Consider the following 26,810-nt stretch of genomic DNA (forward strand, 5'->3'; position numbering starts at 1 on the left):
CTTCAGCTCCCCCCAGGGGAACCATCCCCTCCTGCAGACTGACTGGTGTGGATCATCTGGAAGGAGAGGCAACTTGCTGGGCCTGGATGGCCCCTCTACGGGCCGGTGACCAAGCCGGCGGGGACCGGACGGTGCCCTTGTGCGCCCACTGTGCCCCGAGCATCTTGTGCCCACCTGCTCTGCCCACCCATGGCCCACCCTGGACCCCCTGCCCACCGGCGGAGACTCCACATGGGCACTCACGCACCATGTCCCCACCCTCGGTGGGCTGCCCCCCATGACGGGCGGCCTCCTGACTCCTGGCTGCATCTGTGGGCCCAGCCTGGGCCGTGGAAGGATGGGAGCCCAGGAAGCCATGGAGAACAGAGGACAGAGGGGCCCAGGACAACAGGACACTCGCAGGGGAGCTCGGGGCCAGGCTTGGCAGGGGGCAGGCCCTCTCCCCACAGCGTTTTACAGTCTCTGCAGGCAGATCCTGGCTATCTGGGTACCAGTCCCAGCTAACAGCCTCCCTTCTTGGGCATGAGCATGTCTGAGAACGAGGAGACGAGTCCTGGCTGAGTCACGGAGCCCCCCGCCAGGGGAGTGAGGCCAGGTGCAGGGTGGGCTGTGTGACCACCTCCCAGACACCAGCATGTCTGAGCCATAGGCAGCTGGCTCCTCGAGGGCAGGGTTATAGCCACAGGCCAGCACAGAAGATGGAGTTCTTGTCCCAACGCTGCCACCTTCTAGTTCAAAGCCCTCATGGTGTAACTGGGCCCTCAGTCTGCTAGCCTTCATCTTAGAGGACAGAATTCCTGCTGTCTCGGTAGGACCAGGCGATGTGCTGGGTCAGCTGCATGTACGTCTGTTACAGCGGGGGAGGTTGACGGTTCTGCTATCCATGTGCCGACACAACATTTGCAAGTTTCTGCTGGGGTCAGGCCGGCGAGCGGCCTTAGGGACAGTTGGCAGCAGAGACCTGAGCCCTGGCCTCTGTTGCCTCCTCCCACTTTTCACTGTCAGCCTCGTCCCACCAAAGACTTGAAAAGCATTAGTTCTACGGTCACTTTTGTTCTTGGGCTGACACAGAGTTTAATTGTTGCAACTTCAAAGTAGGCCAGGGACAAAACAGAGACTGCAAGGCTCTTGCCCAAAGAACAGAGGGTCCTTGAACCAGAGGATGGGGAGGGCTTGGGTCTGCGCGTCCCCAACTCTTATCTGGACACTAGGCGTGCCGGCAGCGTTTACCCTTCCCCCCATGAGGACAGGAATGTGAACCTGGGGGCCTTTCTCAGGAAAAGAATTGTCAACGGCAATGAACTGGTCTCCTGTTCCACATGGTCTCCCACCACGGACACTGCAGGGACAGGCCCCCGTGCTGTCTGACTTGATGGGCTCAACCCGAGGTGTGCACATGCCCAGTGCCCAGCTTGCTCTGCTTCCAGAACCCTGCCTGCACCTCCTGGCCGGGAACCTCAAGGCCTCAAGGTCAGCGCCCTGGGCACACGCAGAGAAGCCCCTTCTGCAATCACTCTCTCACCCTCACCTTGCCCGTGGAAAAAGCAAGAATGTGGGGCTATGACTGTTGCCAAGATGGAACTGGCTGTGTGGTGGACCTAGCTTCACCTTGCTCAGTGTCACAGCAAACTTCACCCATGGGAGAGGCCCAGAGCCAGGCCGCAGATCAGAGGATTGCTCCAAAGTGCTGGGGACTGGACCGTGGCCTTCCTCTTGACGAAAGGGGATTTGTGATGAAATGAGGGTGATTTCTGCAGGATCTTTCCCAATTCAGCCACCCCTGGAGCAAGACTGAAGGGCATTGCTGTAAGAACTGCCGACTGAGATGAGCCAGGCGGGAACTATGTCACACAGCCGGGCTGAGTGCAGGTGAGGACGGGCAACTTCCCCAAACTAGGACTGGAGCCAGGTGTCTGGCCCTCGGCGGTGCCTCCTGTGAGCCCAGATGGGCTGGGCGCCGTCCTAGCTTCTGCTGCCCTTGCTTAGCACCTGCCTTGGTAAGCGGCCAGCAAACGTGGATGTGGAGAAAGGTGATGGGGCTTTTTTCCTTCCAGGCTCTTTGCTTTCGAGGGTGTTGGCCTGAACGTAACAGGGCTCCCTCATGGCGGAGTTTGGGCCTCAGCTGCACAGCCTTTCATGGGGGCCTCTCCTAGGGGGAGATCTCAGCCTCCCCGCCTCCGGCAGACCCTCAATCCTGCAGGTCGGGAATGACTTTAGGTGGATGGTGGAGAGCTTTGGAGGGGGGGGTGGTTCAGAGTGGAGGGACAGAGGCCTGCAGAAAGGGGAAATAAATCACCAAACAACTTATTTCAGTAACGCTATCTGGCCCTACAGCCCGAATGGCTCCAGAATTTCTGCCGAGGAGGGTTCACCTGTATCGATCCGGGTGGAAGAGGAGTCCAAGACTTGTCTTGATCTGCTTCTCACGGTTTATACAAGAATGACAAAGACGCAATGGTCCACGTGAAGAAGTGGAGAAGGTGCTGATGGCCGAAACTGTGGAGCAACAGGGGCCAAGGCCCTTGGCTGACCCCTCAGCCCCCCCAAGCTTCTGACTGGGACCCGTGTCAGTGTGATCCCCTTCCCTCCCCAAGCACAGCCTCTGATACAGGTTGTGACGCTCCCTGCGCACCAAGTACCCACGGGGCGTCCCTTCCCTCCACCTAAACCCTGCCTAGGATGTCGAAACTGATCTGTGCTGACAAAGTTGGTGAAGATGCCATTTTGCAAACAGTTGTGTTTTTCCTCTGTCCAACCCAAGCCTGCTCTCTCCAGCTGAAGGTCCGGGATAGGGGCAGTCTATAAAGACAGAAAAATTTAGGTAATAACTACTCTACTCCAGCCAAGAAAAAACTGTGTCCCCATGCCCTTTTGTGCATGTAGGCAAATATTTCTGTGGGACAAACTCCTGCATGTGGATGTGTTGAGGGCTATGTAACTTTTAAATGTTTAACAGAGATTGCTAAATCACCCTGAGCAAAGACATTGGATTCCTACTCTACCAATGCTGATGAAGGTGCCTTATCAACCAGACACTGTCATTGTTTTTTAACTTTTTTCCAAAGTGTAGGAGAATAGTGACACTTCATGGTTGGGTTCATTTGAATTTCTGTTGTTAAGGAAGCTAAGCATATTTTCACACATGTATTAAAGACATTTATATTTCTTTTTCTGTGACTTCTGTGTTGATTACTTTTCTCCAAGTTTCCTATTGGATTTCTGTCTTCTTAAAAATTACTTGCAAGAGCTCTTTGATATTATGGAAATTAAAATGTTCTGCGTCACACTTGTCAAAGTCTAACCACTTGTCTCCCTTCATACCCACTAGGCTGGTGATCATCAAAAACAGAGATAGTGGGACTTCCCTGGTGGTCCAGTGGTAAAGAATCTGCCTTCCAAGGCAGGGGATGTGGGTTCAATCCCTGGTCAAGGAACTAAGATCCCACATGCCGCAGGGCAACTAAGTCCACGCACCACAACTACTGAGCCCGAGCGCCTCAACTAGAGAGCCCACCTGCCGCAAACTACAGAGCCCACGCGCTCTGGAGCCAGTGTGCTGCAACTGGAGAGAAAACCTGCATGCCACAACTAGAGAGAAGCCCATGTGCTGCAATGAAGATCCCACCCATCCGTCGCAGCAAAAGATCCCACATGCTGCAACTAAGACCAATGCAGCCGAAATGTAAATAAATAAATAAATACAGAGATAGTAACCAGTGCTGGCAAGGATGTAGAGGAATGGAACCCTCATACACCGCTGATGGGAAGGTAAAATGCTGCAGCCACTTTGGGAAACCATCTAGCAGTCCCTCAAAAAGTTAAATACAGAGTTCAGGTAACCCAGTAATTCCACTCTGACCTGTATACCAAGAGAAATAAAAGCATATGTCCACACAAAAGCCCAAATATGAAAGTTTGCAGCAGCGTTAGTCATAATAGCCAAAAAGTAGTCAAAACCCCCATGTCCACTAATTGGTGAATGGATAGATGAAACACAGTACACACATACACGAAGGAAAGTTATTAAGCGATAAAAAGAAATGAAGTAGCAATTCATGCTGTAACGCGGATGAACCTTGAAAACATGCTAAGAGAAAGCCATACACCACAAGACATATACAGTATGATTCCATTTATAGGAAATGTCCAGAATAGGTAAATCTATAGAGAAAGCAGATTCGAGGTTACCTAGGATTGGAAGGAGGCGGGGAGATTGGGAGGGTATTGGTTCAGCCTTGCTGGGAAAGCCGATTGTGGTTTTGGATGTAAAACTCTGTGAAGATACTAAAAGTCATTGAATCGCACACTTAAATGGTTGAATTGTATGGTATGAGAATTATATTTCAGTAAAGTTGTTTAAAAACCACCCTGCCCCTGCAGTGAGCCCCGTGAGTCCCAGCTGCCCTTTGGCCGCACCCCCTAAGGCAGCCGGGGTGAGAAGCTCCAGCCGGCCCCTCCTGGAATCCCAGTTCCCACCGTCAGGGGCAGAATGAGATGCTTCATTAGGGGCAATCGCTTCTGGAACAGTCAGTATCTGCCATTGCTGATGACCCCAAAGCAGCTGGGGTGAGCCCGCTGGGGAGGATGGAGGGGAGTGGGGCCGTGCCCAGAGGGCCCGGGGGCTGTCTCCCCTACGTACTCTGTCAGTGGAGGCCTGAGGACCAGCCCAGGACTCAGCCCCGTGGGTCCACAGCCATCGCAGCGTCGGCACCCCACCCCCGCCCTTGAACTTTCCCGGGGACCAGCTGGGTGGGCCCGGGCCGATTCCCAGGGAGAGATGTGGGGGTGGGGGCGGGGGCGGGGGCACGGCAGGTCAACCAGGGCAGCTGGCGAGAGGCCTCAGCCCAGGCCACAGTTTTCAAACGATTCATGGGGCCAAGAGGGGAAATGGACTCCTTTCTGGACATATTATATGCTCATATCTTTGGCTCCCTTTGAGCGGAGACAAGTGAGGAAATTGTCTTTTTCTTTCGGATTTTAAAAGCAGCCGCATAGCACAGGGAGATCAGCTCGGTGCTTTGTGACCACCTAGAGGGGTGGGATAGGGAAGGTGGGAGGGAGGGAGACGCAAGAGGGAAGAGATATGGGGACATATGTATATGTATAACTGATTCACTTTGTTATAAAGCAGAAACTAACACACCATTGTAGAGCAGTTACACTCCAATAAAGATGTTAAAAAAATTAATTAAAATTAAAATTTTAAAAAAAAGAGCTTTTCCCATAAAAGGGAACTTAACCCTTTGCCAAATATCTTCCAGATAACGTATTGTGTTCCCATTTACCTGTTGACTTTGGGGGCGAGAACATGTGTGAGTGTGTGTGTGTGTGTGAGCATGTGCTGTACAAAATGTGTGGCCAGATTGATGGTTCTTTTCCATCTGGCTTCTGTGTTTTCTACAAGCTCAGAAAGGGCTCCTGATTTCCAGCCCAGGATTCTGCCTCACACATTTGACCCTCCAGCAGGTGACTCTCAGGTCTCACAGGCCTTGTCTGGATTTTATCTTATGGATCTCAGGTAGGAGCCTCCTTGGGCGGATGTGTATTTTATCCTGGAAAGAAAAGTAGCGATTTCCCAACTTCTGAGTTCTTGGGAGCCCCTCTCTGTGGCCGAGCCAGACCCCAAAAGCAGAGCGGGATGGAGTCCCGACCATCAGGGCAGCCTGGCGTGGAATGAGAATCGCACACAAGAGAGGAAACCGGACAAGGGCAGCCTGCCAGGGACAAGGCTGGAGATGGGGAGGAATGGCTGGCGGGCCAAGGGGGATCTGCCCTCTGTTCATCCCACAGAGGCTTATCACGCCTGAGTCTGTTGCCAGCCTTCTACTTCGTGTCCTTGGCACCACCCCTGGCCTCCTGACCTGAGGGCTTCTGGCCCCAGGTCCCCTGAGCCTGGCTGTTTGGTGTCTCTAAGACTGAGGGGCCACATGACGAGACACTGATGGAAACAGCCCTGGAGGTGACTTCACTTCCAGCTGCCCATCCAGAACGCAGAAATTTAGAAAGTCAGGAGCCAAGGGACGGGAGCTGGGACTCAGCTCGTGGGGCAGATGCTGGGGGCTCCTGGCGAACCTGTGGACTTCTGAGGGCAGAGGGTCCCCTGACAGAGGGGCCGGTCACTTAGGCAGCATCAGTGGGGCAGGGTTTACATCACAAAGGGGCAACAGAGGTGACCACTGGCAGGGAGGGCAGCTGAGGGCAGACACACCCTGACGCCGACAGACACCCTGAGCAGGCGCATGGGTATGAACTGAGCGTGCCAGAGGCAAGCGGGCCACGGGCAGAAGCCACTGAGCTCGGGTCCCGAGGAAGGAGAGAGACCGCCTGCGGCCGGCGGCCGGCTCAGTGCTCGGCCGCAGCATCGTGAAAAGGAGCTTGGTGCTCAGGTGGGTCCCAGGTTTAGCCGTGCTGGGTGGAAGACAGCCCAGGGCAACCGCCCCATGTGTCTGGGCAACTGCTCCAGAGGCCACGGAGCGGGTCTGAACCGCTCCAATCCCACATGCATCACGTCAATGCTGCCGTCGAGCGGAGGCCGGGCAGGAGGGGACAGGTTACCACGGGCCAGGCCGGCGGGCGGAGGGGACCCGGTGTCCTCACGCATCAGCCTCCCCACAGGCCCGTCTCTGGGAGGCACACGGGAAGGTCACCTCCCGTGGCCTGGGTTTGGCTGGCGATTCCTGGCAGAGGGCACGTGGGCCAGAGTGGTGTCCTGGGTGGGCAACCAAGCTAAGACCCCGGGAGTGTTCAGTGCTGGGTGTCTGTATCTAGAGCCTGATGGACACCAGGCATCTCTTGGTTTGGCCATCACGTCCTCCTGTTCAGCTTGGACACTCTGTCACCACTACTCTGTGGCGAACACAACCCACGGACCCTGCTTTGTCTCAAGTGGCTTGCTCCTTGTCTGCATCTGACACATTAACCGCTGCCTCTGCCTCGTGAGCCAAATCCTGGTGACCTTCTGTGGAAGAAGGGATTCCTCTAAAGCAAATGCACTTCACAAGCCGTGATCCCTCCTACGCGTGGGTGAGACTGAGGCAGGGCAGCCCTGGTCTGAAGCAGACTCACAGCCCCGTGGGCGTTTCCTCCTGGGTAAAGGGTTTCGCAGCCCCACGGGGCTCTGATGATGAGAGGTCACACAGCACGTGCAGTGCCTACCACAGGGCCCAACCCAGCCGGCCGGAAGGACAGGCGTGTGTGTGTGTACACGTATGTGTGCATCCCGCCCACACGTGAGTGCACAGAGGTGTGTGTCCTTCCAGAAAGGAAGCATCCAAGATGGGAAAATGGACTGAATTGCACATTTCGCAGGCGGCTTCTTTTTTTGGGCAGACGATGTTAACCGCTGTTCTCCCCTTTCCGCCCGCAGCAGAGCTGGGAGGGGCCGGGTGCAGAGGCAGCAGGACCCTGCCAGCCTTGCAAGAACAGGAGGGACTCGGCCGTGCCCCCTGGGCTGAGGTGCCATGGCCAGGCTCCGCCCCGGCCTGCTGCTCCTGATGGCCACAGTGGCCCTTGTGTCCAGAGGAGTCCAGGCCTGGGGTTCATCGAAGGTGGTGAGGAAATTCCAAGATGTCCCCGAATCCTACGTATACGTGCAGCAGGCACTGTGGTTCGCCATGAAGGAGTACAACAAGGCCAGCAAGGACATGTACACCTTCAAGGTGATGCAGATTCTGAAGTCCCAGGAGCAGGTTAGTGGCTTTCACTCCCTGTTCTCTGTCCCCACACTCGCCTTTGTGGCAGGGCTGTCGTCCGTGGAGAGCAGCTGAGAGACACCTGAGCCAAAATTTATGAACTTTATTTTAGGGGTTTTTGGAAGAAAGTTAATTAAACTTCCTCCTTTATCTTTCTGGGATAAAACATAATATATCCATTCAAATAACTTAAACTTAGTTATAGTCACATCAGAAAACACAGGTAAGAGCCCAGAAGGGCTCCTGAAGGGGTCAAGTTTGGGACAGTTTGAGCTGGTATCATCTACCTAAGTGGTTACAGGGATGGATTATAAACGCAGTGAACAAGTGAACAAACTCCACATCCAGCTTTCACTGTAAAAAGGAACCAGGGCAGAAGGGAAGGCTCTTTTTTACAGAAAAATGCCTACTTAGAGATGTGAAAGAATATGAAACTAGAAAATCACCTTTTGCAACCACCATGGTAATAACTAACTCAGGCGGAAGATCAGCAATGAATCCTCCACCCGGTGTAGGGGGGAGACGGGGAGGGGGAGGAGGAGGGAGGGGGGGGTGGACCGCTATAGAGATTGCTTGTTAATTAATTACAACCAGGACACATGGGACAAATGCCTGCCCCAAATGCCTGAGGGTGATCTTGAGGGACAATTAAGCTAGTCCGTATTATGCAGCATTCTCTAAGACCGCTTAAAAATATCAGTGCTGTGAAAGACGGGGAAAAAGCAGGAAACGGTTCTCACTAAAGGAGGCTTAAGAAACATGACGTTAAATGCGAGATGTGATCCTGTATTGTCTCTTGGATTTAAAATTATACTGTAAAGGATGTTCTTAGGGCAGTTGGAGGGATTTGAACACGGACCATGTCTAAGAAGAGTGCATTGAACCAGCACTGTGTTTCCTGAGAAAGAGGGTTGTCCTGAGGTTTATACAGGAGCCCGAGATGGGAGGTGGTGAGGTGAGCAACGAGAGGGGTCGGCAGAAGGTGAGGGGGCCCCACTGGGCCCGGGTTACGTGTGACGCCGGCCTAACCTACACCTCTGCTCCTCTTCCTCCTCCACTCGCCCCATCTTCCCTCTAACCTGTGCTGCCCACCCTCCAGCCACCGTCAACCTGCCTCTGTTTCCTGTTTTCTTATGTGGGCAGAAGTTTCACTCAGCGTCTGGATCCCCTAAGAGGCCGGGACACCTGGCTCCTGGCCACCTGCACAGGTCGTGGGCCCCGGGCTCCTGCTGGTTCTCTGTGTGGCCCCAGTTATGTGGTTTGTATTTTTAGGCAGCGACACCTGGGCCAGGATGTGCGTCCCCAATGGGTGGCTGAATTAAAACCTCATGGATGTCGACACCCCAGGGGGCTCAGATTTGGTACCTGTTCTTAGTGAAGTTCCCATCTTTCCCAGAATTAGTCCACTTTCTTGGACGTTTTAATCTGCGCTCTCCATCTACACAAATAGATATAGATGGTTCTGCTTTAAAGGCAGGTATTTAATAATAAAATAAACCAAAGACCCACATAGCTCAAGACTAACATATCATTTCATAGTGTTTGCTACTTCATTTCACGAATGTACATTTTTTGTGTGTGGTTTTCATTTTTTGTTTTTGTTTTTTAACCAAATAGCACCATTTGTTAAAAAGAGCATTATTTCTACACTATACCACAGTGTCACCCCTGCCAAGCATGAGGTAGTTCTGCAGATGTAGGACTGTTTTCTATTCTATTAAGTTTTTTTTTCTGAATTTTTGAATTTTATTTAATTTATTTTTTTATACAGCAGGTTCTTATTAGTCATCCATTTTATACACATCAGTGTATACATGTCAATCCCAATGGCCCAATTCATCACACCACCACTCCCACCCCCACCCCCACCCCCGCTTTCCCCCCTTGGTGTCCATACGTGTGTTCTCTACATCTGTGTCTCAATTTCTGCCCTGCAAACCGGTTCATCTGTACCATTTTTCTAGGTTCCACATACATGTGTTAATATACAATATTTGTTTTTCTCTTTCTGGCTTACTTCACTCTATATGACAGTCTCTAGATCCATCCATGTCTCTACAAATGACCCAATTTCGTTCCTTTTTATGGCTGAGTAATATTCCATTGTATATATGTACCACAACTTCTTTATCCATTCATCTGTTGATGGGCATTTAGGTTGCTTCCATGACCTGGCTGTTGTAAATAGTGCTGCAATGAGCATTGGGGTGCATGTGTCTTTTTGAATTATGATTTTCTCTGGGTATATGCCCAGTAGTGGGATTGCTGGGTCATATGGTAATTCTATTTTTAGTTTTTTAAGGAACCTCCATACCGTTTTCCATAGTGGCTGTATCAATTTACATTCCCACCAGCAGTGCAAGAGGGTTCCCTTTTCTCCACACCCTCTCCAGCATTTGTTATTTGTAGATTTTCTGATGATGCCCATTCTAACTCGTGTAAGGTGATACCTCATTGTAGTTTCGATTTGCATTTCTCTAATAATTAGTGATGTTGAGCAGCTTTTCATGTGCATCTTGGCCATCTGTATGTCTTCTTTGGAGAAATGTCTATTTAGGTCTTCTGCCCATTTTTGGATTGGGTTGTTTGTTTTGTTAATATTGAGCTGCATGAGCTGTTTATATATTTTAGAGATTAATCCTTTGTCCATTGATTCGTTTGTAAATATTTTTTCTCATTCTGAGGGTTGTCTTTTCGTCTTGTTTATGGTTTCCTTTGCTATGCAAAAGCTTTTAAGTTTCATTAGGTCCCATTTGTTTATTTTTGTTTTTATTTCCATTACTCTAGGAGGTGGATCAAAAAAGATCTTGCTGTGATTTATGTCAAAGAGTGTTCTTCCTATGTTTTCCTCTAAGAGTTTTATAGTGTCCAGTCTTACATTTAGGTCTTTAATCTATTTTGAGTTTATTTTTGTGTATGGTGTCAGGGAGTGTACTAATTTCATTTTGTACATGTAGCTGTCCAGTTTTCCCAGCACCACTTATTGAAGAGACTGTCCTTTCTCCATTGTATACCCTTGCCACCTTTGTCATAGATTAGTTGACCACAGGTGTGTGGGTTTATCTCTGTGCTTTCTATCTTGTTCCATTGATCTATATTTCTGTTTTTGTGCCAGTACCATATTGTCTTGATTACTGTAGCTTTGTAGTATAGTCTGAAGTCAGGGAGTCTGATTCCTCCAGCTCCGTTTTTTTCCCTCAAGGCTTCTTTGGTTATTTGGGGTCTTTTGTGTCTCCATACAAATTTTAAGACTTTTTGTTCAGTTCTGTAAAAAATGCCATTGGTAATTTGATAGGGATTGCATGGAATCTGTAGACTGCTTTGGGTAGTATAGTCATTTTCACAATATTGATTCTTCCAATCCAAGAACATGGTATATCTCTCCATCTGTTGGTATCATCTTTAATTTCTTTCATCAGTGTCTTATAGTTTTCTGCATACAGGTCTTTTGTCTCCCTAGATAGGTTTATTCCTAGGTATTTTACTCATTTTGCTGCAGTGGTAAATGGGAGTGTTTCCTTAATTTCTCTTTCAGATTTTTCATCATTAGTGTATAGGAATGCAAGAGATTTCTGTGCATTAATTTTGTATCCCGCAACTTTACCAAATTCATTGATTAGCTCTAGTAGTTTTCTGGTGGCATTTTTAGGATTCTCTATGTATAGTATCATGTCATCTGCAAACAGTGACAGTTTTACTTCTCCTTTTCCAACTTGTATTCCTTTTATTTCTTTTTCTTCTCTGATTGCCATGGTTAAGACTTCCAAGACTATGTTGAATAATAGTGGTGAGAGTGGACATCCTTGTCTTGTTCCTGATCTTAGAGGAAATGCTTTCAGTTTTTCACCATTGAGAATGATGTTTGCTGTGGGTTTGTCGTATATGGCCTCTATTATGTTGAGGTAGGTTCCCTCTGTGCCCACTTTCTGGAGAGTTTTTACCATAAATAGGTGTTGAATTTTGTCAAAAGCTTTTTCTGCATCTATTGAGATGATCATATGGTTTTTCTTCTTTAGTTTGTTAATATGATGTATCACATTGATTGATTTGCATATATTGAAGAATCCTTGCATTGCTGGGAAAAATCCCACTTGATCATGGTGTATGATCCTTTTAATGTGTTGTTGGATTCTGTTTGCTAGTATTTTGTTGAGGATTTTTGCATCTATATTCATCAGTGATATTGGTCTGTAATTTTCTTTTTTTGTAGTATCTTTGTCTGGTTTTGGTATCAGGGTGATGGTGGCCTCATAGAATGAGTTTGGAAGTGTTCCTTCCTCTGCAAATTTTTGGAAGAGTTTGAGAAGGATGGGTGTTAGCTCTTCTCTAAATGTTTGATAGAATTCACCTGTGAAGCCACCTGGTCCTGGGCTTTTGTTTGTTGGAAGATTTTTAATCACAGTTTCAATTTCATTATTTGTGATTGGTCTGCTCATATTTTCTAATTCTTCCTGGTTCAGTCTTGGAAGGTTATACCTTTCTAGGAATTTGTCCATTTATTCCAGGTTGTCCATTTTATTGGCACAGAGTTGCTTGTAGTATTCTCTTAGGATGCTTTGTATTTCTGCGGTGTCTGTTGTAACTTCTCCTTTTTCATTTCTAATTTTATTGATTTGAGTCCTCTCCCTCTTTTTCTTGATGAGTCTGGCTAATGGTTTATCAATTTTGTTTCTCTTCTCAAAGAACCAGCTTTTAGTTTTATTGATCTTTGCTATTGTTTTCTTTGTTTCTATTTCATTTATTTCTGCTCTGATCTTTATGCTTTCTCTCCTTCTGCTAACTTTGGGTTTTGTTTGTTCTTCTTTCTCTAGTTTCTTTAGGTGTACGGTTAGATTGTTTATTTGAGATTTTTCTTGTTTCTTGAGGTAGGCTTGTATAGCTATAAACTTCCCTCTTAGAACTGCTTTTGCTGCATCCCGTAGGTTTTGGATCGTTGTGTTTTCATTGTCATATGTCTCTAGGTATTTTTTGATTTCCTCTTTGATTTCTTCAGTGATCTCTTGGTTATTTAGTAACGTATTGTTTAGCCTCCATGTGTTTTTGTTTTTTCCTTTTTTTCCCTATAATTGATTTCTATAAATTTATTTATTTATTTATTTTTGGGTGTGTTGGGTCTTCGTTTCTGTGCGAGGGCTTTCTCTAATTGTGGCGAGTGGGGGCCACTCTTCATCGCGGTGCGTGGGCCTCTCACTGTTGCGGCCTCTCTTGTTGCGGAGCACGGGCTCCAGACGCGCAGGCTCAGTAGTCGTGGCTCACGTGCCTAGCCACTCTGCGGCGTGTGGGATCTCCCCAGACCAGGGCTCGAACCCGTGTCGCCTGCATTGGCAGGCAGATTCTTAACCACTGCGCCACCAGGGAAGCCCATGAATGTACATTTTATTTCTTAGTTGACTGTCAGCTCAAATTCAGGTAAGGATGCAAAAGAATCAGGTAGAAACAGGTTCAAAAAGAGGCTAGAACAGAAGTGTTTAAAACTCCTTGGCATTCCAGCTACAAACTGCTGGAAAACATATTGAAGAAAGAGGGTAAGGAAGAATGCACCACCCCCCAAACAAAAATAACTCCTAACGAAAGCGAACAGAAAAATGCTGGGTGAAAATTCAGATAAAAATAACATATGCCCAGGTGCTATAGAAAGAAAACTGCTCTATCCCATTGGATGATTTAAGTTAAAAGTGCAAAGATCTTTATCAGCAGTGGCCACTAACAGCCTGAAGCCAAATCTGGCCCACTGCCCATCTTTGTACATCCCGTGAGCTACAAATGATTATAAGAAACAAAAGAAGGAGACTATTTTGTGACATATGAAAATTACATTACATTGAAACTTCAGTGTCCATAAACACAATTTTATTAGGACATAGCCACACACACTTTTTGAGGGTCCTCTGGGCTGTATTTGTGCTGCAAAGCCTGGAATATTTCCTCTCTGGCCCTTGAAGAAAAAGCACGTGGTCGCCTGCTCCAGTTCATAGCTGGCTGGGGTTCTGCTGCCGATTTCACACATGGCGAAGGCTGGTAGGAAAGACCGCCAATGGCAGCCTGGAGCCATGTTTACTTTGTGCTAGATCCAGTGGCTTTCCGTAGGTGCACTCAGGTTTTCCAGTTCACATAAGAGGAAACAGGCACAGAGAGGTTTAGTAACTTGCCCAGGGTCACACAGCTACTAAGTAGAAGAGCCAAGATTTAAACCCAGGCTGCCTGCTCTTAATCTGCCCACGCTACTGCCTCTGAGTGATGCTGGATGGAATGAAGGTGATGGGACGTTGCAGCCAGCCAGGAGGGGACGGTGTCACAGGAGGCCAGGAGAGTCAGAGAGGCCTGGCCATGAAAAGAGTGAGGGGCTGCCTCCGTAGCTGGATCCCCATCTGCCTCCCTTTCCTGGGCAATTGGGGGTCAAGACGGGGCTGGTGGTCGGTCAGTGGTTGTTGAGTGTGATTTGGGAAAGTCTGTTTTCTTGATAATTTTCACTTGGAAATATAACTCAAGGCTAAAGCACTCCTTCTCAAATGGGCATGGATTTTGCTCCACAGGGCGTTTTTGGCAATGCCCAGAGATGTTTCTGGTCATCACAACTGAAGGGGCTGCTACTGAGATTGGGGGGGTGGAGGCCAGGGATGTGGGTCACCACCCTCCAGGCACAGCACGGCCCCCCATGGCCAAGAAGGACCCAGCTCCAAATGCCAACAGCGCTGAGGCAGAGAAACTTAATATCCAGTCATGAAAAATGCACTAGGGGTACATTTGGAAGTAGTTGAAGTAAAAAGTGAAAGTGACCACTGATTTCTTGCATCCCCCATGGACTCATCAATCCTGGGGGCACCCACAAGTGTCCTTTCAGACACTTAGATGCATAACTGAAAATTTTTAAGTATACTTTATATTCATGATACTGTACTTAGAATTCTGCCTACACCCATTTTGTTCAATGCCCAGGTGACTTTTCTAGAACTTCCAAAATGTTCACTGTATTTTCCAAATTATCTCTTATTCTTCTGGGCTCAGTTATGGTGTTTAACTAACTTGGTCATTGTCATTCACATGTTCTCTTCCTGACGTCTCATAAACTTTGTTTTCCTGTTCATTCTTTAATCATGAGAGTGGACATTTGCCATTGTTCATCTGCATTTCCCTGTGAGACCCTTCTTGAGTACAGTGCTGACGGGAGCTCTGCATGGGGAGGGGAAGGGAGGGGAGATGCCCAGAAATTCAGGGATTTGGGAGGGTGTATGACGTGGAATAAGGCAAGGGTGACTAAAACTACCAAAGCTTTAAAGGGAATCGATACACTCTCAGTGGATTTCGATGAAAATGCTGTTTATTTCCCAAGCTCCAGTGAGCAAACCATTAGTTTTCCCAGGAAAATGGTCTTTAGGGAATAGTTTTCTTGCTTTATTTTGGTGACAGTTGTCATTACTTTAAAATTAAATACCATAATGAGAGAGACTGAGAAACAGAGAGAGAGAGAGAGAGAGCAAGGTAAGAACCACCTCCGCGTTACTCCAAAACTCTGGTCAGAAAAAAAAAAAGCTGTAGGAGGGAAGGAGGTGAGAAGACATCTTTTGCCCTAAGCTGTCAGTGACATGTTTGTTTCTCAGAAATGACAATTGATACCACATATTCTTTTATGATCTCTAACTTTAAATTACTCATGGGCAGGTCACGGATAGTTTGGATTACCTTATTGAAGTCAAAATTGCCCGGACAATGTGCAAGAAAGCTTCAGGGGAAAATGAAAACTGCTTAGTACAACGGGATCCCAAAATGCAGAAGGTAGGTGCTAAGACAGAGTTCAACAGCCTTGGATCATCTTGCTCAAAATCACCTGTTACCCTCCAAGGATTCCTCCCAGTCTCTGCCTTTGCACGGATCATGGAACTAGAGATTCCCCATTTCTGACCTCCTATAGATTCGAGCTTATCTGTTTTCTTTATTTATTGAGACTTAGAAAGGAAGAAAGGGTAACTATCTGAGCTCCTTGGAAAATAAATTTTAAAACCTGATACTGTTTTAAATAGTAATAGGCCCGATTCACTTAAGGTAGAAAATTTAGAAATTTTCTGAAGTATTAAGTAGCTTAAAATCAACTACAGAAGAAAAAAACAATCAACTAAAAATATCTTTATGGAAAGTTTACTGCTGTCAACTTAATTTTATACATCCTAGTTTTTTCTATATTTTACATTTGTATTTTTGTGTAGTGGGGGTCACACTGTACACTGTTCCACAATTTAGATTTTTATTTAATAATAAAATCTAAGGATTTCCAAAACCATAAAATTATTTGAGGGCATTATGTAATGAAACTATTTGACTTCGTTTAATGGTGTTTCCACATATTATTTAGTCAGCCCCTGAGAATTGATTATTTAAGTTTTTCTAATTTTTAGCTATTATGAACAGTGCCATAATGAATATTCTTCTTTATTTCTGTTTGTGTGTATATCTGATTGTTGTTGCCTTGTGGGCAGAATTCCAAGAAGTTGAATTCCTCGTCCAATATTTTTTCACCTCTTAAAGATTTTTAATATGTTAATACAGTGCTAAAATATCCTCTATGGTTGATTTTAATAATTGGGTTTTCAATCCCTTTATTTCGCGATTGTTTCCTGTCTACCCTGGCGATCACAAGTTAAGCAATTAGTTAACCCTCTGATAAGCGCCCTACCTGCCCTCCCTGCCCTCCCTGCCACTGCCAGGAACCAGCTCCACCCATCCTGATGCCCCTCTGGCCTGGACACCCCGCCGACCTGGCCTCAGTTCTTCCGTGGCCTGTCTGGGTTACTGGTCACTTGGTCCTATTTCCCCCTCAACCTGACCCCTCTGTCTGTGCATCTTATGCAACTTCACTTCTACTGGGTGTCGCCATAAAGAGCTATTCGTACTTTATATTTTTATTCTAATTGAATAAAGATTTTAGGTGAGAGGAGGGACACAGTGGTCTCACCCACACCAGGAGCCTGGAGCCCCGCTCCCTCTGCAGACCCTGTGTCTCCTCCCAGCTCCCCAGCTGCAAGCTTTCCCTGGTGGAATCTGGCCAGACTCTGACACCGCTTTCCAAGGCGCGCAGGACCCTGGCTATTCTTGTGGTGCTGCCTCCCCTGGGAAGGACCCACTGGGCCCTCCACGCCACGTGGGGTCTCCATGGGCTGCAGGAAGTTGGCGTGTCTGGAGAAGGACCAGATCTGGACACGAGGATTTCTTGAGGATAATTGGCCCTGGGCTCCAACTCTTGCTCACTTGGAGCAAATGGATCCACAACCGTGATGGCTTCAGCTCTCAGGGAGGTGAACCGCTGGGGGTCCATCCCGGTCATGAGGCTGGCTGCTCTGCCATTGGGCCAACAGCTTGGGGGTCTGTGGAGGCGTGGCTGGTTCAAACGGCCTTTTGGCCCTCTTGAAGCCAAATCCTGGCACCTGGAAATAGGAACTTCTGGGTTTTTCTGACTTTTGTTTTTTGCAATTTTTCTTACAAGCTGGTTATTGTTTTTGTCTCTTTTAGATGTTTCATTGCACCTTTATTGTGGCATCCAAACCCTGGAACTTTGAACTCACTATGCTGAAGAAAGAATGCCAGCCTGTCTAATGGTCTTCTAGCACGTTCTGCCGCTCTCATGAGCATTTAAAGAAGCAAAGACACTCGCAAAACATTTAAATAACACATCTGACCTATTGACTTCATTTTGTAGCCTTCTTGCTTTTTTGTGCATTCTTCAGGCGTGCAGGCTGAGAATGTGGTGCTGGGCTGGGTAGTGTCTTCTGCTTGGTCAACGCATTTACCAGCAAGGGCAGTCTGCTCCCAATGAATGGAAGAGAACACGAACCTGCTTCCGTATTTCATCAAACTCTGGGCACAAGTTACTTTTCACTGACAGCTCTTTGTGTGGAACTAATAGGAAGACCCACCCCTCCACTGCTTCAGCCTGGTGGGTAGTTTCTGCAGGGCTCTGAAGATGCGTTGAGAATGTCCATCCATGGATTTCTACAGAAATCTCCCTGCCCAGGACTCTGCAAGACACAGCGAAATGGCTTTAGAAACAGTTTTAAACCCCCCGATCCAACCTGGGAGCTAGTTGTATCATTTGGAAATTTGTGTTTTACTTTTGGTTTTGAATTGAGGCAGAAAAATGCAAGAATGATGGTACACGGAGAGTAGGCTGCATTTGTGCACGTGTGTGTGTGTGTGTGCACGCGTGTGTGTGCTCGCACAGGGTAAGAGGTATAATCTAATGCTGCGTGACTGATCACCCTGCCCTTGGTGCTTAAGCGATGTATTTATGTCTCCGCGGTGTCTGTGCACCAGGGGTCTGGGGTGGCTTGGCTGATGTCACCTATCCTGAAGTCACACTCAGGCTCTGACGGCACTGCCCTCGTCTGAAGGTGAGTTTGGCCCCGAAGAACCCCCTCTCCGGGCGGTTTGCCCTCCCGGCTGCTGGCTGGCGTTGCTGTCGGCAGGTGGTCTCTCCTATCCTCAGTGTGGGCCTCTCCACTTGGCCTCTGTGCGCTGGGTGAGGGGGATGTTCTCCTCTGGACAGAGTGTCCAAGAGACAGGGATGGAAGTCACAGCGCCCTCGGTGCCCCAGCTTCAGTTGTGACACACCATCTCCTCTTTGTGTTGTTGGTCACCTAGATCAGCTCTGGTTCAGTGTGGGAGGGGAGGCTTAAAGGTGTGATGACCAGGAGATACGGTTCAGCAGAGGCCATGGAGGAGGCAGGCTCTCGCTGTGTGTGTGTGTCTGTGTGTGTGTGTGTGTGTGTGTGTGTGTGTATGTGCAGGGCTGGGCTGAGATGGTGAAGCGGGTTAATATGACAAGGAGAAAGCACGTTCCAAAACGTAGGTGTGGCAACTCCAGCACTGGTGTGCAGGTGAAGACCAGCCAGGTAAGTGTCAGTAACAACACAGGAGCAGGTCGAAGCCCACCTGGCTGACGGGTGAACCCTCCCTGGACTTGCCTGCGGTGAGCATCTGTGAGGGGCGGGCTGGACAGCGGGGTGCCTGATGCTCCTGAGAGGAGCCCTCAGCCAGTGCAGGACTTGGGGGAGAAATACCTCAGTTCTTTTTTTATAAATTACAGTGTAATTGACCTACAACACTGTTAGTTCCAACTGTGCAACAATATTCCTCTATGTTACAGAGTGATCCCCAAGATAAGTCTAGTTACCATCTGTCACCCTATTGATACAAAGTTATTACAATATTATTGACTGCCCCCATGCTGGACATTTCATCCTTGTGTCTCATTTACAACTAGACTTTTGTACCTCTTCATCTCCCTCGCCCTTTTCATTCACACCCCTCCCCCCAGCATAGATCATCAAGAATTTTGGGGGGAAAAAAAGGAGAAAGAGTCACAAATGCACCTTCCAGCAGGGCATGTTGCTTTCCCGGGCTGACCACCGCCACAAGGAAACCAGCGTCCAAATCCCACGGCTGTTCTAGGTCCCTGGGAGTCTGGGGACCAGGGTTGGGGGAGGTGCAGACGGGGGAGCGGGCTGAGGAGCACACAGGGAAGGGACAGCCAACTGCTGGGTGCGTCCCTGTGTCCATCACCTGACAGCCCCGCCCCTTGCTATCCACCGGAGAGGCCCAGGCAACTGCAAAGTCCTCCCAAGGTCTCCACTTGCTTATTCCTTTGTGTTGAGTCCTTATTTATTGAGCCCCAGGGCTGTGCCTGTATGCTGACACGTGGGAAAGCTGAGGAAATTGTCCGAATGTCCCCCTGGCAGACGCGAAAGTGGGCACAGAGCAGAACACAGGGTCTGGAGGCAAGGCATTTGGTCACTGATGCTGCATTTCCTTTCATGGCCCTGTCGATGCCCAGCTGCAAGCCTTGGTGACCCAGAGCCTATGGCTGACAGGTCAGCAGCTGGGAGGGCAGAGTCCCCACTAGTCTCTCGTTTCAGGAGAGGGGGGTGTCTGCCTGAGCTGTGGGCTGCGCTTGGAGCCCAGCAATCCTGCCTCTGCCTCCGGCGGGGTGTTGCCCAGGGATGGACAACAGGGCCAGAAACCCACTTCCCTGATTCTTCAGCGCACAGATTCCAGTGGGAGGAAGGGGCACAGGACATGCCATTCCAGGCAGAGGTGCGCAGGGTCAGGGAGAAGCCTCCTCCCACCAGGACACGTCCCTCAGTCCACACCTGTGCTCACCAAGCTAAGCAGCGCAGGTGGCCTACCTTCTGGACTAGTGAGGGATAGTGGGGTCGGGACAAACCCAGGCCCTGCAGCTCCCCTCCAGGGGCAGATCCACTGGCAAAGCCCCACACGTGTGGGCTGACAGGCAGCACACCATCCCTGGCAGAAGCCGGGTTTGACGCCCCTCCCAGGGTCCCTCCACAGCCCCAGGAAAGGGGTGAGCTCATGAAGGGCCGGGCAGCTTCCCCACACTGGGGTGACCTCAGAGGAGACCCTTTCCCAGGAGTTGCTTGAGGAGAATTGTGGCGTCGATTCCTTGGAAACACGATGGGAATCACAGTGCGTAAAGGATCCTTTAAGCTTCCTTTGGCGGAAACAGCCAGGAGTCAGGCAAGGCCTCAGAGGGAGAAGGAGGAGGGGTGGGGGAGGGTCTTGGAGAGCGACTTGCCTGGTCCAGGCCCAGGTGGCAGGGGGACAAGAGCACAGCTGTGCCTATGTTGAGCAACGCCCACCAACAGCGAGGATGCCCGTGTCTGGGATCCCCTTGGCTCTGCCGGAGTCACGGGCCTGGGAAGCCAGCCAGGTGTGTGTGGAGGACGCATCCTGAAGAAGTCCTCACACCACACAAAGGGTTCTCTCCCCAGGAGACCCTGCGACACACACTTGGGAGCAGGTTTGGATTCAGGAGGTGATCGCGGGCAGCACAAGGAGAGGAGGCAAGGAGGGAGAAGGTCCACGTGGCTGCTACCAAGAGTCCCAGGGCAGCCAGGGGCTTCTCCTGCACACCCACTTCTGAATGGCCGCCCTGGGGCAGGGATGCTGGGCCCGGAGACACAGCTCAGACGCACCCGTGCTCCTAGCTTGTGCCACCTGCAGCTGGCTCAGGTGTCCACGGGGGAGAGACCCACCCCCTGGGCCCAGCCGGCTGCCCTGCTGGCAGGACGGCCTCCGCTGCCCAGCACCCAACCCCTGGAACCAGGCGGCACAAAGCTGCTTGCAACGCTGACGTTTAATGACCAATTCTACGGGAGGAAATGACAGGGAGGAATGTCCACATTGCCCGGATGTGACACCCAGACACCTGCTCATACAGAGGACAGAACCAGAGCTGCTCAGCCACTGAAGGGCCACGACAGGGCGTCACTGGTGCCCAGGAGGAGGACGGCAGAGCCCAGGCTGGTACGTGGTCTCAGTCAGGGGAGCCTTCCGAGCAGGTGTTGTTCAGGAGTTGAAACTTTGTTCTCCATGGGTCAGTGATGATTGTAAAGAAGCAGGTGATGGTCTGCGGGACAAAGCACAGGGACAGAGTGGGGGAGGGGCCTCGGGAAGCTTGTGGCTCAAGCTCTAAAGCCAGCATCCCCCCAACCTTGCCTTCCTGGGGTGGGCAGCTGGGGGTGCAGGCTCTGGCCCTCAGTCCTGGATGTTCCCGACCTGGGACGCTCTCCTGACCCCAGAGGTACCTGGGTCATTCTCCCCTCTCCAGCTCTGTGGTCTCCAGGGACCCCTCCCCCAGGATGTCCCAGTGTGACCCATGCCCCCAGTGTCCCAGCAGGGCCTCTGATCCAACTCGGGTTTGTCCCGGGGCGGGACTCACCCCCCCTTATCACCAGGGCAGGGCCTGGGAGGGAGGGCAGTGGGGCTCCTCAGCCTCCACCCCTCGGGCTCTGGGTCAGTGGCAGGGGGACCCGAGAGGGGGCTACTCAGCCAAGGTGATGTTGCCCCCCGCCCCGCACTTCTCCTGAAGGCAGGGAAGGGAGGTGGGTGAACACCAGGGAGGGGACATTCCCGTCTCTGGCCCAGGTGACCCAGACCCAAGTGGTCAGGAGCAACCTGACCCAAGTGTGACCTGGGGTGCAGCGGCTATACAGGCCAGGGGCATGCAAGTGACCCGGGGCTGGCCTGCCTGGCTGGGCTCCGTCCTGCAAATGCCCCCTCCGTGTCCCTTGGAATGGCATTGTCATCACTCCCCACACCCCCTGCTCCGAGGCAGCGTCCACGGCCATGTAACCTGAGGGCAGCTGTTGCGTGTCTTACATTGTTCACATCTGGCTTTGCTTGAAACGGACAGTTGTCAATGTCTTCGTCAAATTTTCCACACCTGGTTCGGCCGAGCTGCAGCTCCGTGGAGAACACGATGCCGAAATCAACCTGGGTTTGTACAGACACTGAAGTGGACGCAGCCCTCCTGCCCCTTATGTAGCCAATAGAGTAGATCCACGCAGTGTAGGCAGGACAGGGACCTGAGGGGTGGGGTGCTGACTCTCCAACTTTGCTGGATAAATCAGTGTTGAGAAAGGGAGATTCCCCTCTGTGTCCCCTTGTCACCCCTTTCACCTGCCCTACAGCAAGACAAATGCCACACAAAGCTACTGCTACACACACACACACACACCTCTCTCTCTCACACACACACACATACTCACAAGCACACACAAGGACACACAAGCACACATAGGACCAGAAGTTCTTCTACCACAGAGTGTTCTCAGTGTTCATGTCTGCAGCACCATGAAAATCACACCCCTGGTTGCATTCTGTAGGGACTGTGTTGCTAGGGGAACATTTTAGGATTAAGAATGCCATCTGGGAAGAGTGTAAATCACACTCGGTCCACGTAGGTGGGGACCCAGAGGGAGCCCAGAACACGTGGAGTCAGAGGAGAGGCTGCAAGCTCCCAGAGGCTCCTCAGGACCAGGGGGCCCTGTGACTCCTGAGCCGCTCTCCCCCTCCCTCTGTGGGTGTCTCTCTCTCTCTGTTTTTCTTAAATTAACCTATTTTAATGTTATTTCTTTGAAATCTATTCGTAATCTCTCTAATCCAATATTTTCTGTCTGGCTCTTTTTTAACTAAATAGCTTTATCCCCTCTTAGTCCATATTTGGTCATTCTTCATTAAACAAGATCAGAAATGATGAAAACTGAAAATACACCTTACATGTGAGTAGACTGACTGAAGTTTAAAACGTTCCCAAGTTATTTCTTTTATAAAAACTGAAACCAACCGAAGAGATTGTATTAATATTTCCCTCTATTTTATGGGCTATAAACGATGATCAAGATCCCTTGTTAACTCCCCTACCACCGCTGGCCCCTCGTTAACAGCAACGGGGGAGGAGGTGGTACCTACCGGCTCCTTCCACGACCTCAGGATGCGCACCACCTTGTAGGCATTGCTGTCCTGGCTCCTCAGGTTGAATACGTGTAAGCCGTACTCCACCGTGGCAAGGAAGTAGTTCTTTGAGGCTCGCTGGTCATCATCATTCGCTTCCTCTTGGGAATCCCAGTCTTGAGTCACCAGGAGCTGGGGACCTAGGAGAAGAAGGAGCAGGGCCCAGGGCTGAGCCCACCTGCACGTCCACTGCCGGCAAGGCATGGCTGTGGGCACCCGGGCACCCAGGCTTCTCCCTTCCCTGCGCCGGCTCCCACCCAGCCTTCCTGGGCATTGGGTCAGTTCATCTGCTCTGGGACATACTCCTGGCCCTGGTCCTCCCCTCTGGCGTCACACCCTTGTCCCTTCCCTCTTGTGACCCTGACTCCTCCATCCAAAGCTGATAAAATTGCCTCCTGTTCAGGAAAGAGAAGCGAGACCCAGGCAGGGTGGGTCGGGAAGGACCAGCCGTGGAGGAGGGACCCCTGCAGCTGAATCCCAGCCATATGCTTCCCTCAGCACCTCAGTGGGAGGGGAGGCTTATTTTTGTGCCCCAGATTCAGACAATGAATCAAGGTCACAGCTGCAAGTGATTTAAGTGGAAGGGGGTCCCTGGACACAGCAGTAGGTGAGGGTCAGTGAGACAAGGAGGGACAGAGCCAAAGAGCATGAGTGGCCCAGAGCCAGCTTTGTGGGTGACAGAAGGTGGCCTGCAGTGGCTGGGAAGGATTCCAAAACTCCTGTCTGAGAATCACAGGCCTGAACGCTGGGGGCCTTGGCTCCGTGCGGTGTAGGCTTCCCTAGGCTTCCACCTCCTTGGTGCTACTCCCTTGCTGTAGGCAGACCAGCCTCGTGACAGAGAGGTGAGGAAGGCAGGAGGTGCTGACAGCCGCCAGCGGCCACGGGCAAGGATGGTCCACGAGGGTTTCTGCCGTAGAGGGGAAGGGTTTTTTGTAAAAGTGGGCGTCGCCTTGGGAATCGAATGCCAGGGGAGTCAGAGACAGAGGAAGGAGCTTGGGGACGGGAAAGATGCCAGGTCATCAGCACCTGGTCATTTTCTCCCGAACACAGCTGGGCACGGGTACTGCCTCTGGCCAAGCTCTGACAACGGGGTGAGGAGGCGGGTGAGGAAGTCACGTCCAGGTCCATGACACCCCTATGTGCTCGCCAGGACAGCCACGTGCAGCACCCAGGAGGGATTTCAGCACCGTGATTATCAAAGGCCTCTGAGGTCGGCTGGGGAGGAGCCCCGGCAGGAGTAGGCGGGACACAGGCCTCAGGCAGGTGGGCACCAGGAGCCCCAGACCTGAAGGACACGTCCCTCCTCCTCCAGCTTGCCCACCTGGGTCACCCTGACGCCCTCCCCTCACTCACGGGGGATGCGTGGGATGTCCCCCGCCCCACACAGCCTGGGCTCCCCCATGCTGGAGCTGCACCCACTGTCCTTTCTGGACTCCAGAAGCATGGGGTGTCCGACTCAGGTTCCTTCTCATGTTAGGACATGGGGGGCAGACTTGTCCCTGTTAACAAGACTTCCCCACCAAGTGTAGACACTGTAGAAGTCCCTTCTTGTTGTCTGATTCCCTCACCTCTGTCACTAGTCAAATAGCACCTAGGAGAATGTCCATGGCACTGGTCCAGCTCAGGACGGGATGGAGTGCTCAAGCTTCCATAGTAATGTGGCCTAGGTTATGGGCATAAGAGACATCATGCATCATGAGCTCTAATGCGCTAATGGATAAAGATAATGTGCTATGAATACAAAATGGAATATTACTCAGCCATAAAAAAGAATGCAGTTCTTCCAGTGCAGCAATGTGGATAGACCTAGAGAATATTATGCTTAGAAGAATAAGTCAGACAGAGAAAGACAAATACTCTGTATCAACCTATATGTGGAACTCCCCAAAATAATACAAACAAATCTATAAGCAAAACAGAAACAGACTCACAGACATAGAAAACAAACTAGTGGTTACCAGTCAGGAGAAGCATGGGGAGGGGCAAATGAAGGGTAAGGGATTAAGAGAGGCAGAGTACTATGTATACAATAGATAAGCAACAAGGATATATTATATAACACAGGGAAATATAGTCATTTCCTTGCCATAACTTTGGAGTATATCTGTGAAAAACTGAATCACAATGTATATACACCTGTAACTAATATAATATTTTAAAGCAAATGTAATTCAATAAAAAATACATAGAAAAAATTTTCACAGAAAAACTCCTTGTAATAGTTGTAATTAGAAAAACTTCAACAGTCAATTCTTAGGCATTGACTAAATATGAGAATGACTTTTGAGTGTTAGAAAGACACCAGCTGTGAGCGAGTCAGTGCAGGTGACAGGGGGACAGGCTGTTAGGGGCAAAGCCCCTCCTCTCCCTGACAAGCACAGTCTCTCACTGACGCTGGGCTTCTGGAAACTGACCTTTTTCTCTGTCCCCAGGCATGGTGTTCTGACCCTTTCCCTGATCCAGTGTGGCCCCCAGAAACCATTCTCAAGCCCCCAGCCCCCAGCCCACACAAGTGACTGACTTCTCATTGTGACTCTGCTATGGCCACTCCCGGGGACCCTGAACTGTGCTGCTCAACGTGTGGACCAGAGGCAGGGACAGCACCGTCCCCTGGAAACCGACGAAGAGGCGCATTCTCCGGGCCTGCACAGACCTGCTGGGTCAGGATCCTGGGGGAGGGCAAGGGTCAGGCTTGGGGACATCCACAGGCCTCCGGGGGATGCTGGGCCCCTTGGAAGTGCTCCAGTAGCTGTGGACAGAGGCTAAAGGCCTGTTTTGGGGGCACAGAGGCAAAGTCTTGTCTGGAAAGAGTGTGTGTGTCATCGTCCCAGGGCTGGTTTGTGCCCCAGGAAGGGGAGGCTGTGACGATCTCTTCCTCGGACGCAGACCCAGCACACAGGAGTTGTGTGCCCGCTGAGCTGTGGCCCCGAGGCGCCGAGACACTGGCGTCTCCTGCGGACTCAGCTCAGCTTCCTGAGCGCCTTGGCTTCCTCCCCTCTCTCTGCTTCCCCGTCACTCACTCTGCCTCCTCCGGCGACACCCCCGACAAGGGGGCACCCCGGGCCCAGGGTGTGTCAGTGGCCACCCTCCGGTCACACCTCTGGAGGGAGGGCATGTCTGTCAGCCAGCCAGGCCCCAGGCTGAGAACCCAGGGCGGAGGGATTGTGTCACAGGAGACGCAGGGATTTGGCGGGAAGCTTCTGCTTCTAGGACCTGCAAGTCCTCTCCCCTGGCACCCGCCCAGTGGCCTGGGCACCTGTGTTCCAGACCTTGAGGGGGCTGGGGGCCACGGGGACGAGGACACACCTGCACTTTTCAAGACCTCGGCCCTCTGCTGCTTTCTTAGCGTGAATACGCTTCACGTCTGGGCAGGCCGCCTTCTGTCACCCACAAAGCTGGCTCTGGGCCACTCATCCTCTTTGGCTCTGTCCCTCCTCTTCTCGCTGACCCTCACCTACTGCTGTGTCCAGAGACCCCCTTCCAATTCAACCCTTTGCAATTGTGTCCTTGATTCAGCGTCTGAAACTGGGACACAAAACTCAGCCTCCCCTCCCAATGAGGTGCCGAGAGGGTTGTATGGCTGGGCTTCAGCTGCAGGGGTCCCTCCTCCACGGCTGGTTCTTCTCCACCCACCCTGCCTGGGTCTTGCTTCTCCTTCCTGAGCAGGAGACAATTTTATCAGCTTTGGATGGAGGAGGCAGGGTCACCAGAGGGAAGGGACAGGGTGTGACGCCAGAGGGGAGGACCAGGGCCAGGAGTATGTCCCGGAGCAGATGAAATGGCCCAATGCCCAGGGAGGCTGGGTGGGAGCCGGCGCAG

The 26,810-nt window shown here is 50.7% G+C and overlaps 2 protein-coding genes across 2 annotated transcripts; one reads left to right on the forward strand and one right to left on the reverse strand.

The window, feature by feature from the left end:
- Positions 1-7,460: 7,460 nt before the first annotated feature.
- Positions 7,461-17,276, forward strand: LOC103011701 (cystatin-13-like). The gene is made up of 3 exons (XM_007191913.1): positions 7,461-7,688; positions 15,351-15,464; positions 17,193-17,276. Exons 1-3 carry the CDS (start codon positions 7,461-7,463, stop codon positions 17,274-17,276), a joined length of 426 nt encoding a protein of 141 aa, XP_007191975.1.
- Positions 17,277-21,012: 3,736 nt separating this feature from the next.
- LOC103021029 (cystatin-9-like) lies at positions 21,013-23,237 on the reverse strand. The gene is made up of 3 exons (XM_007191869.2): positions 22,946-23,237; positions 21,858-21,988; positions 21,013-21,105 (listed from the first exon to the last, which is right to left on the reverse strand). The coding sequence occupies exons 1-3, from the start codon at positions 23,193-23,195 to the stop codon at positions 21,013-21,015; spliced, it is 474 nt and encodes a 157-aa protein (XP_007191931.1). The 5' UTR covers positions 23,196-23,237.
- Positions 23,238-26,810: the final 3,573 nt, after the last annotated feature.

The sequence above is a fragment of the Balaenoptera acutorostrata genome, chromosome 15, assembly GCF_949987535.1.
Source record: "Balaenoptera acutorostrata chromosome 15, mBalAcu1.1, whole genome shotgun sequence".
Classification (NCBI taxonomy): domain Eukaryota; kingdom Metazoa; phylum Chordata; class Mammalia; order Artiodactyla; family Balaenopteridae; genus Balaenoptera; species Balaenoptera acutorostrata.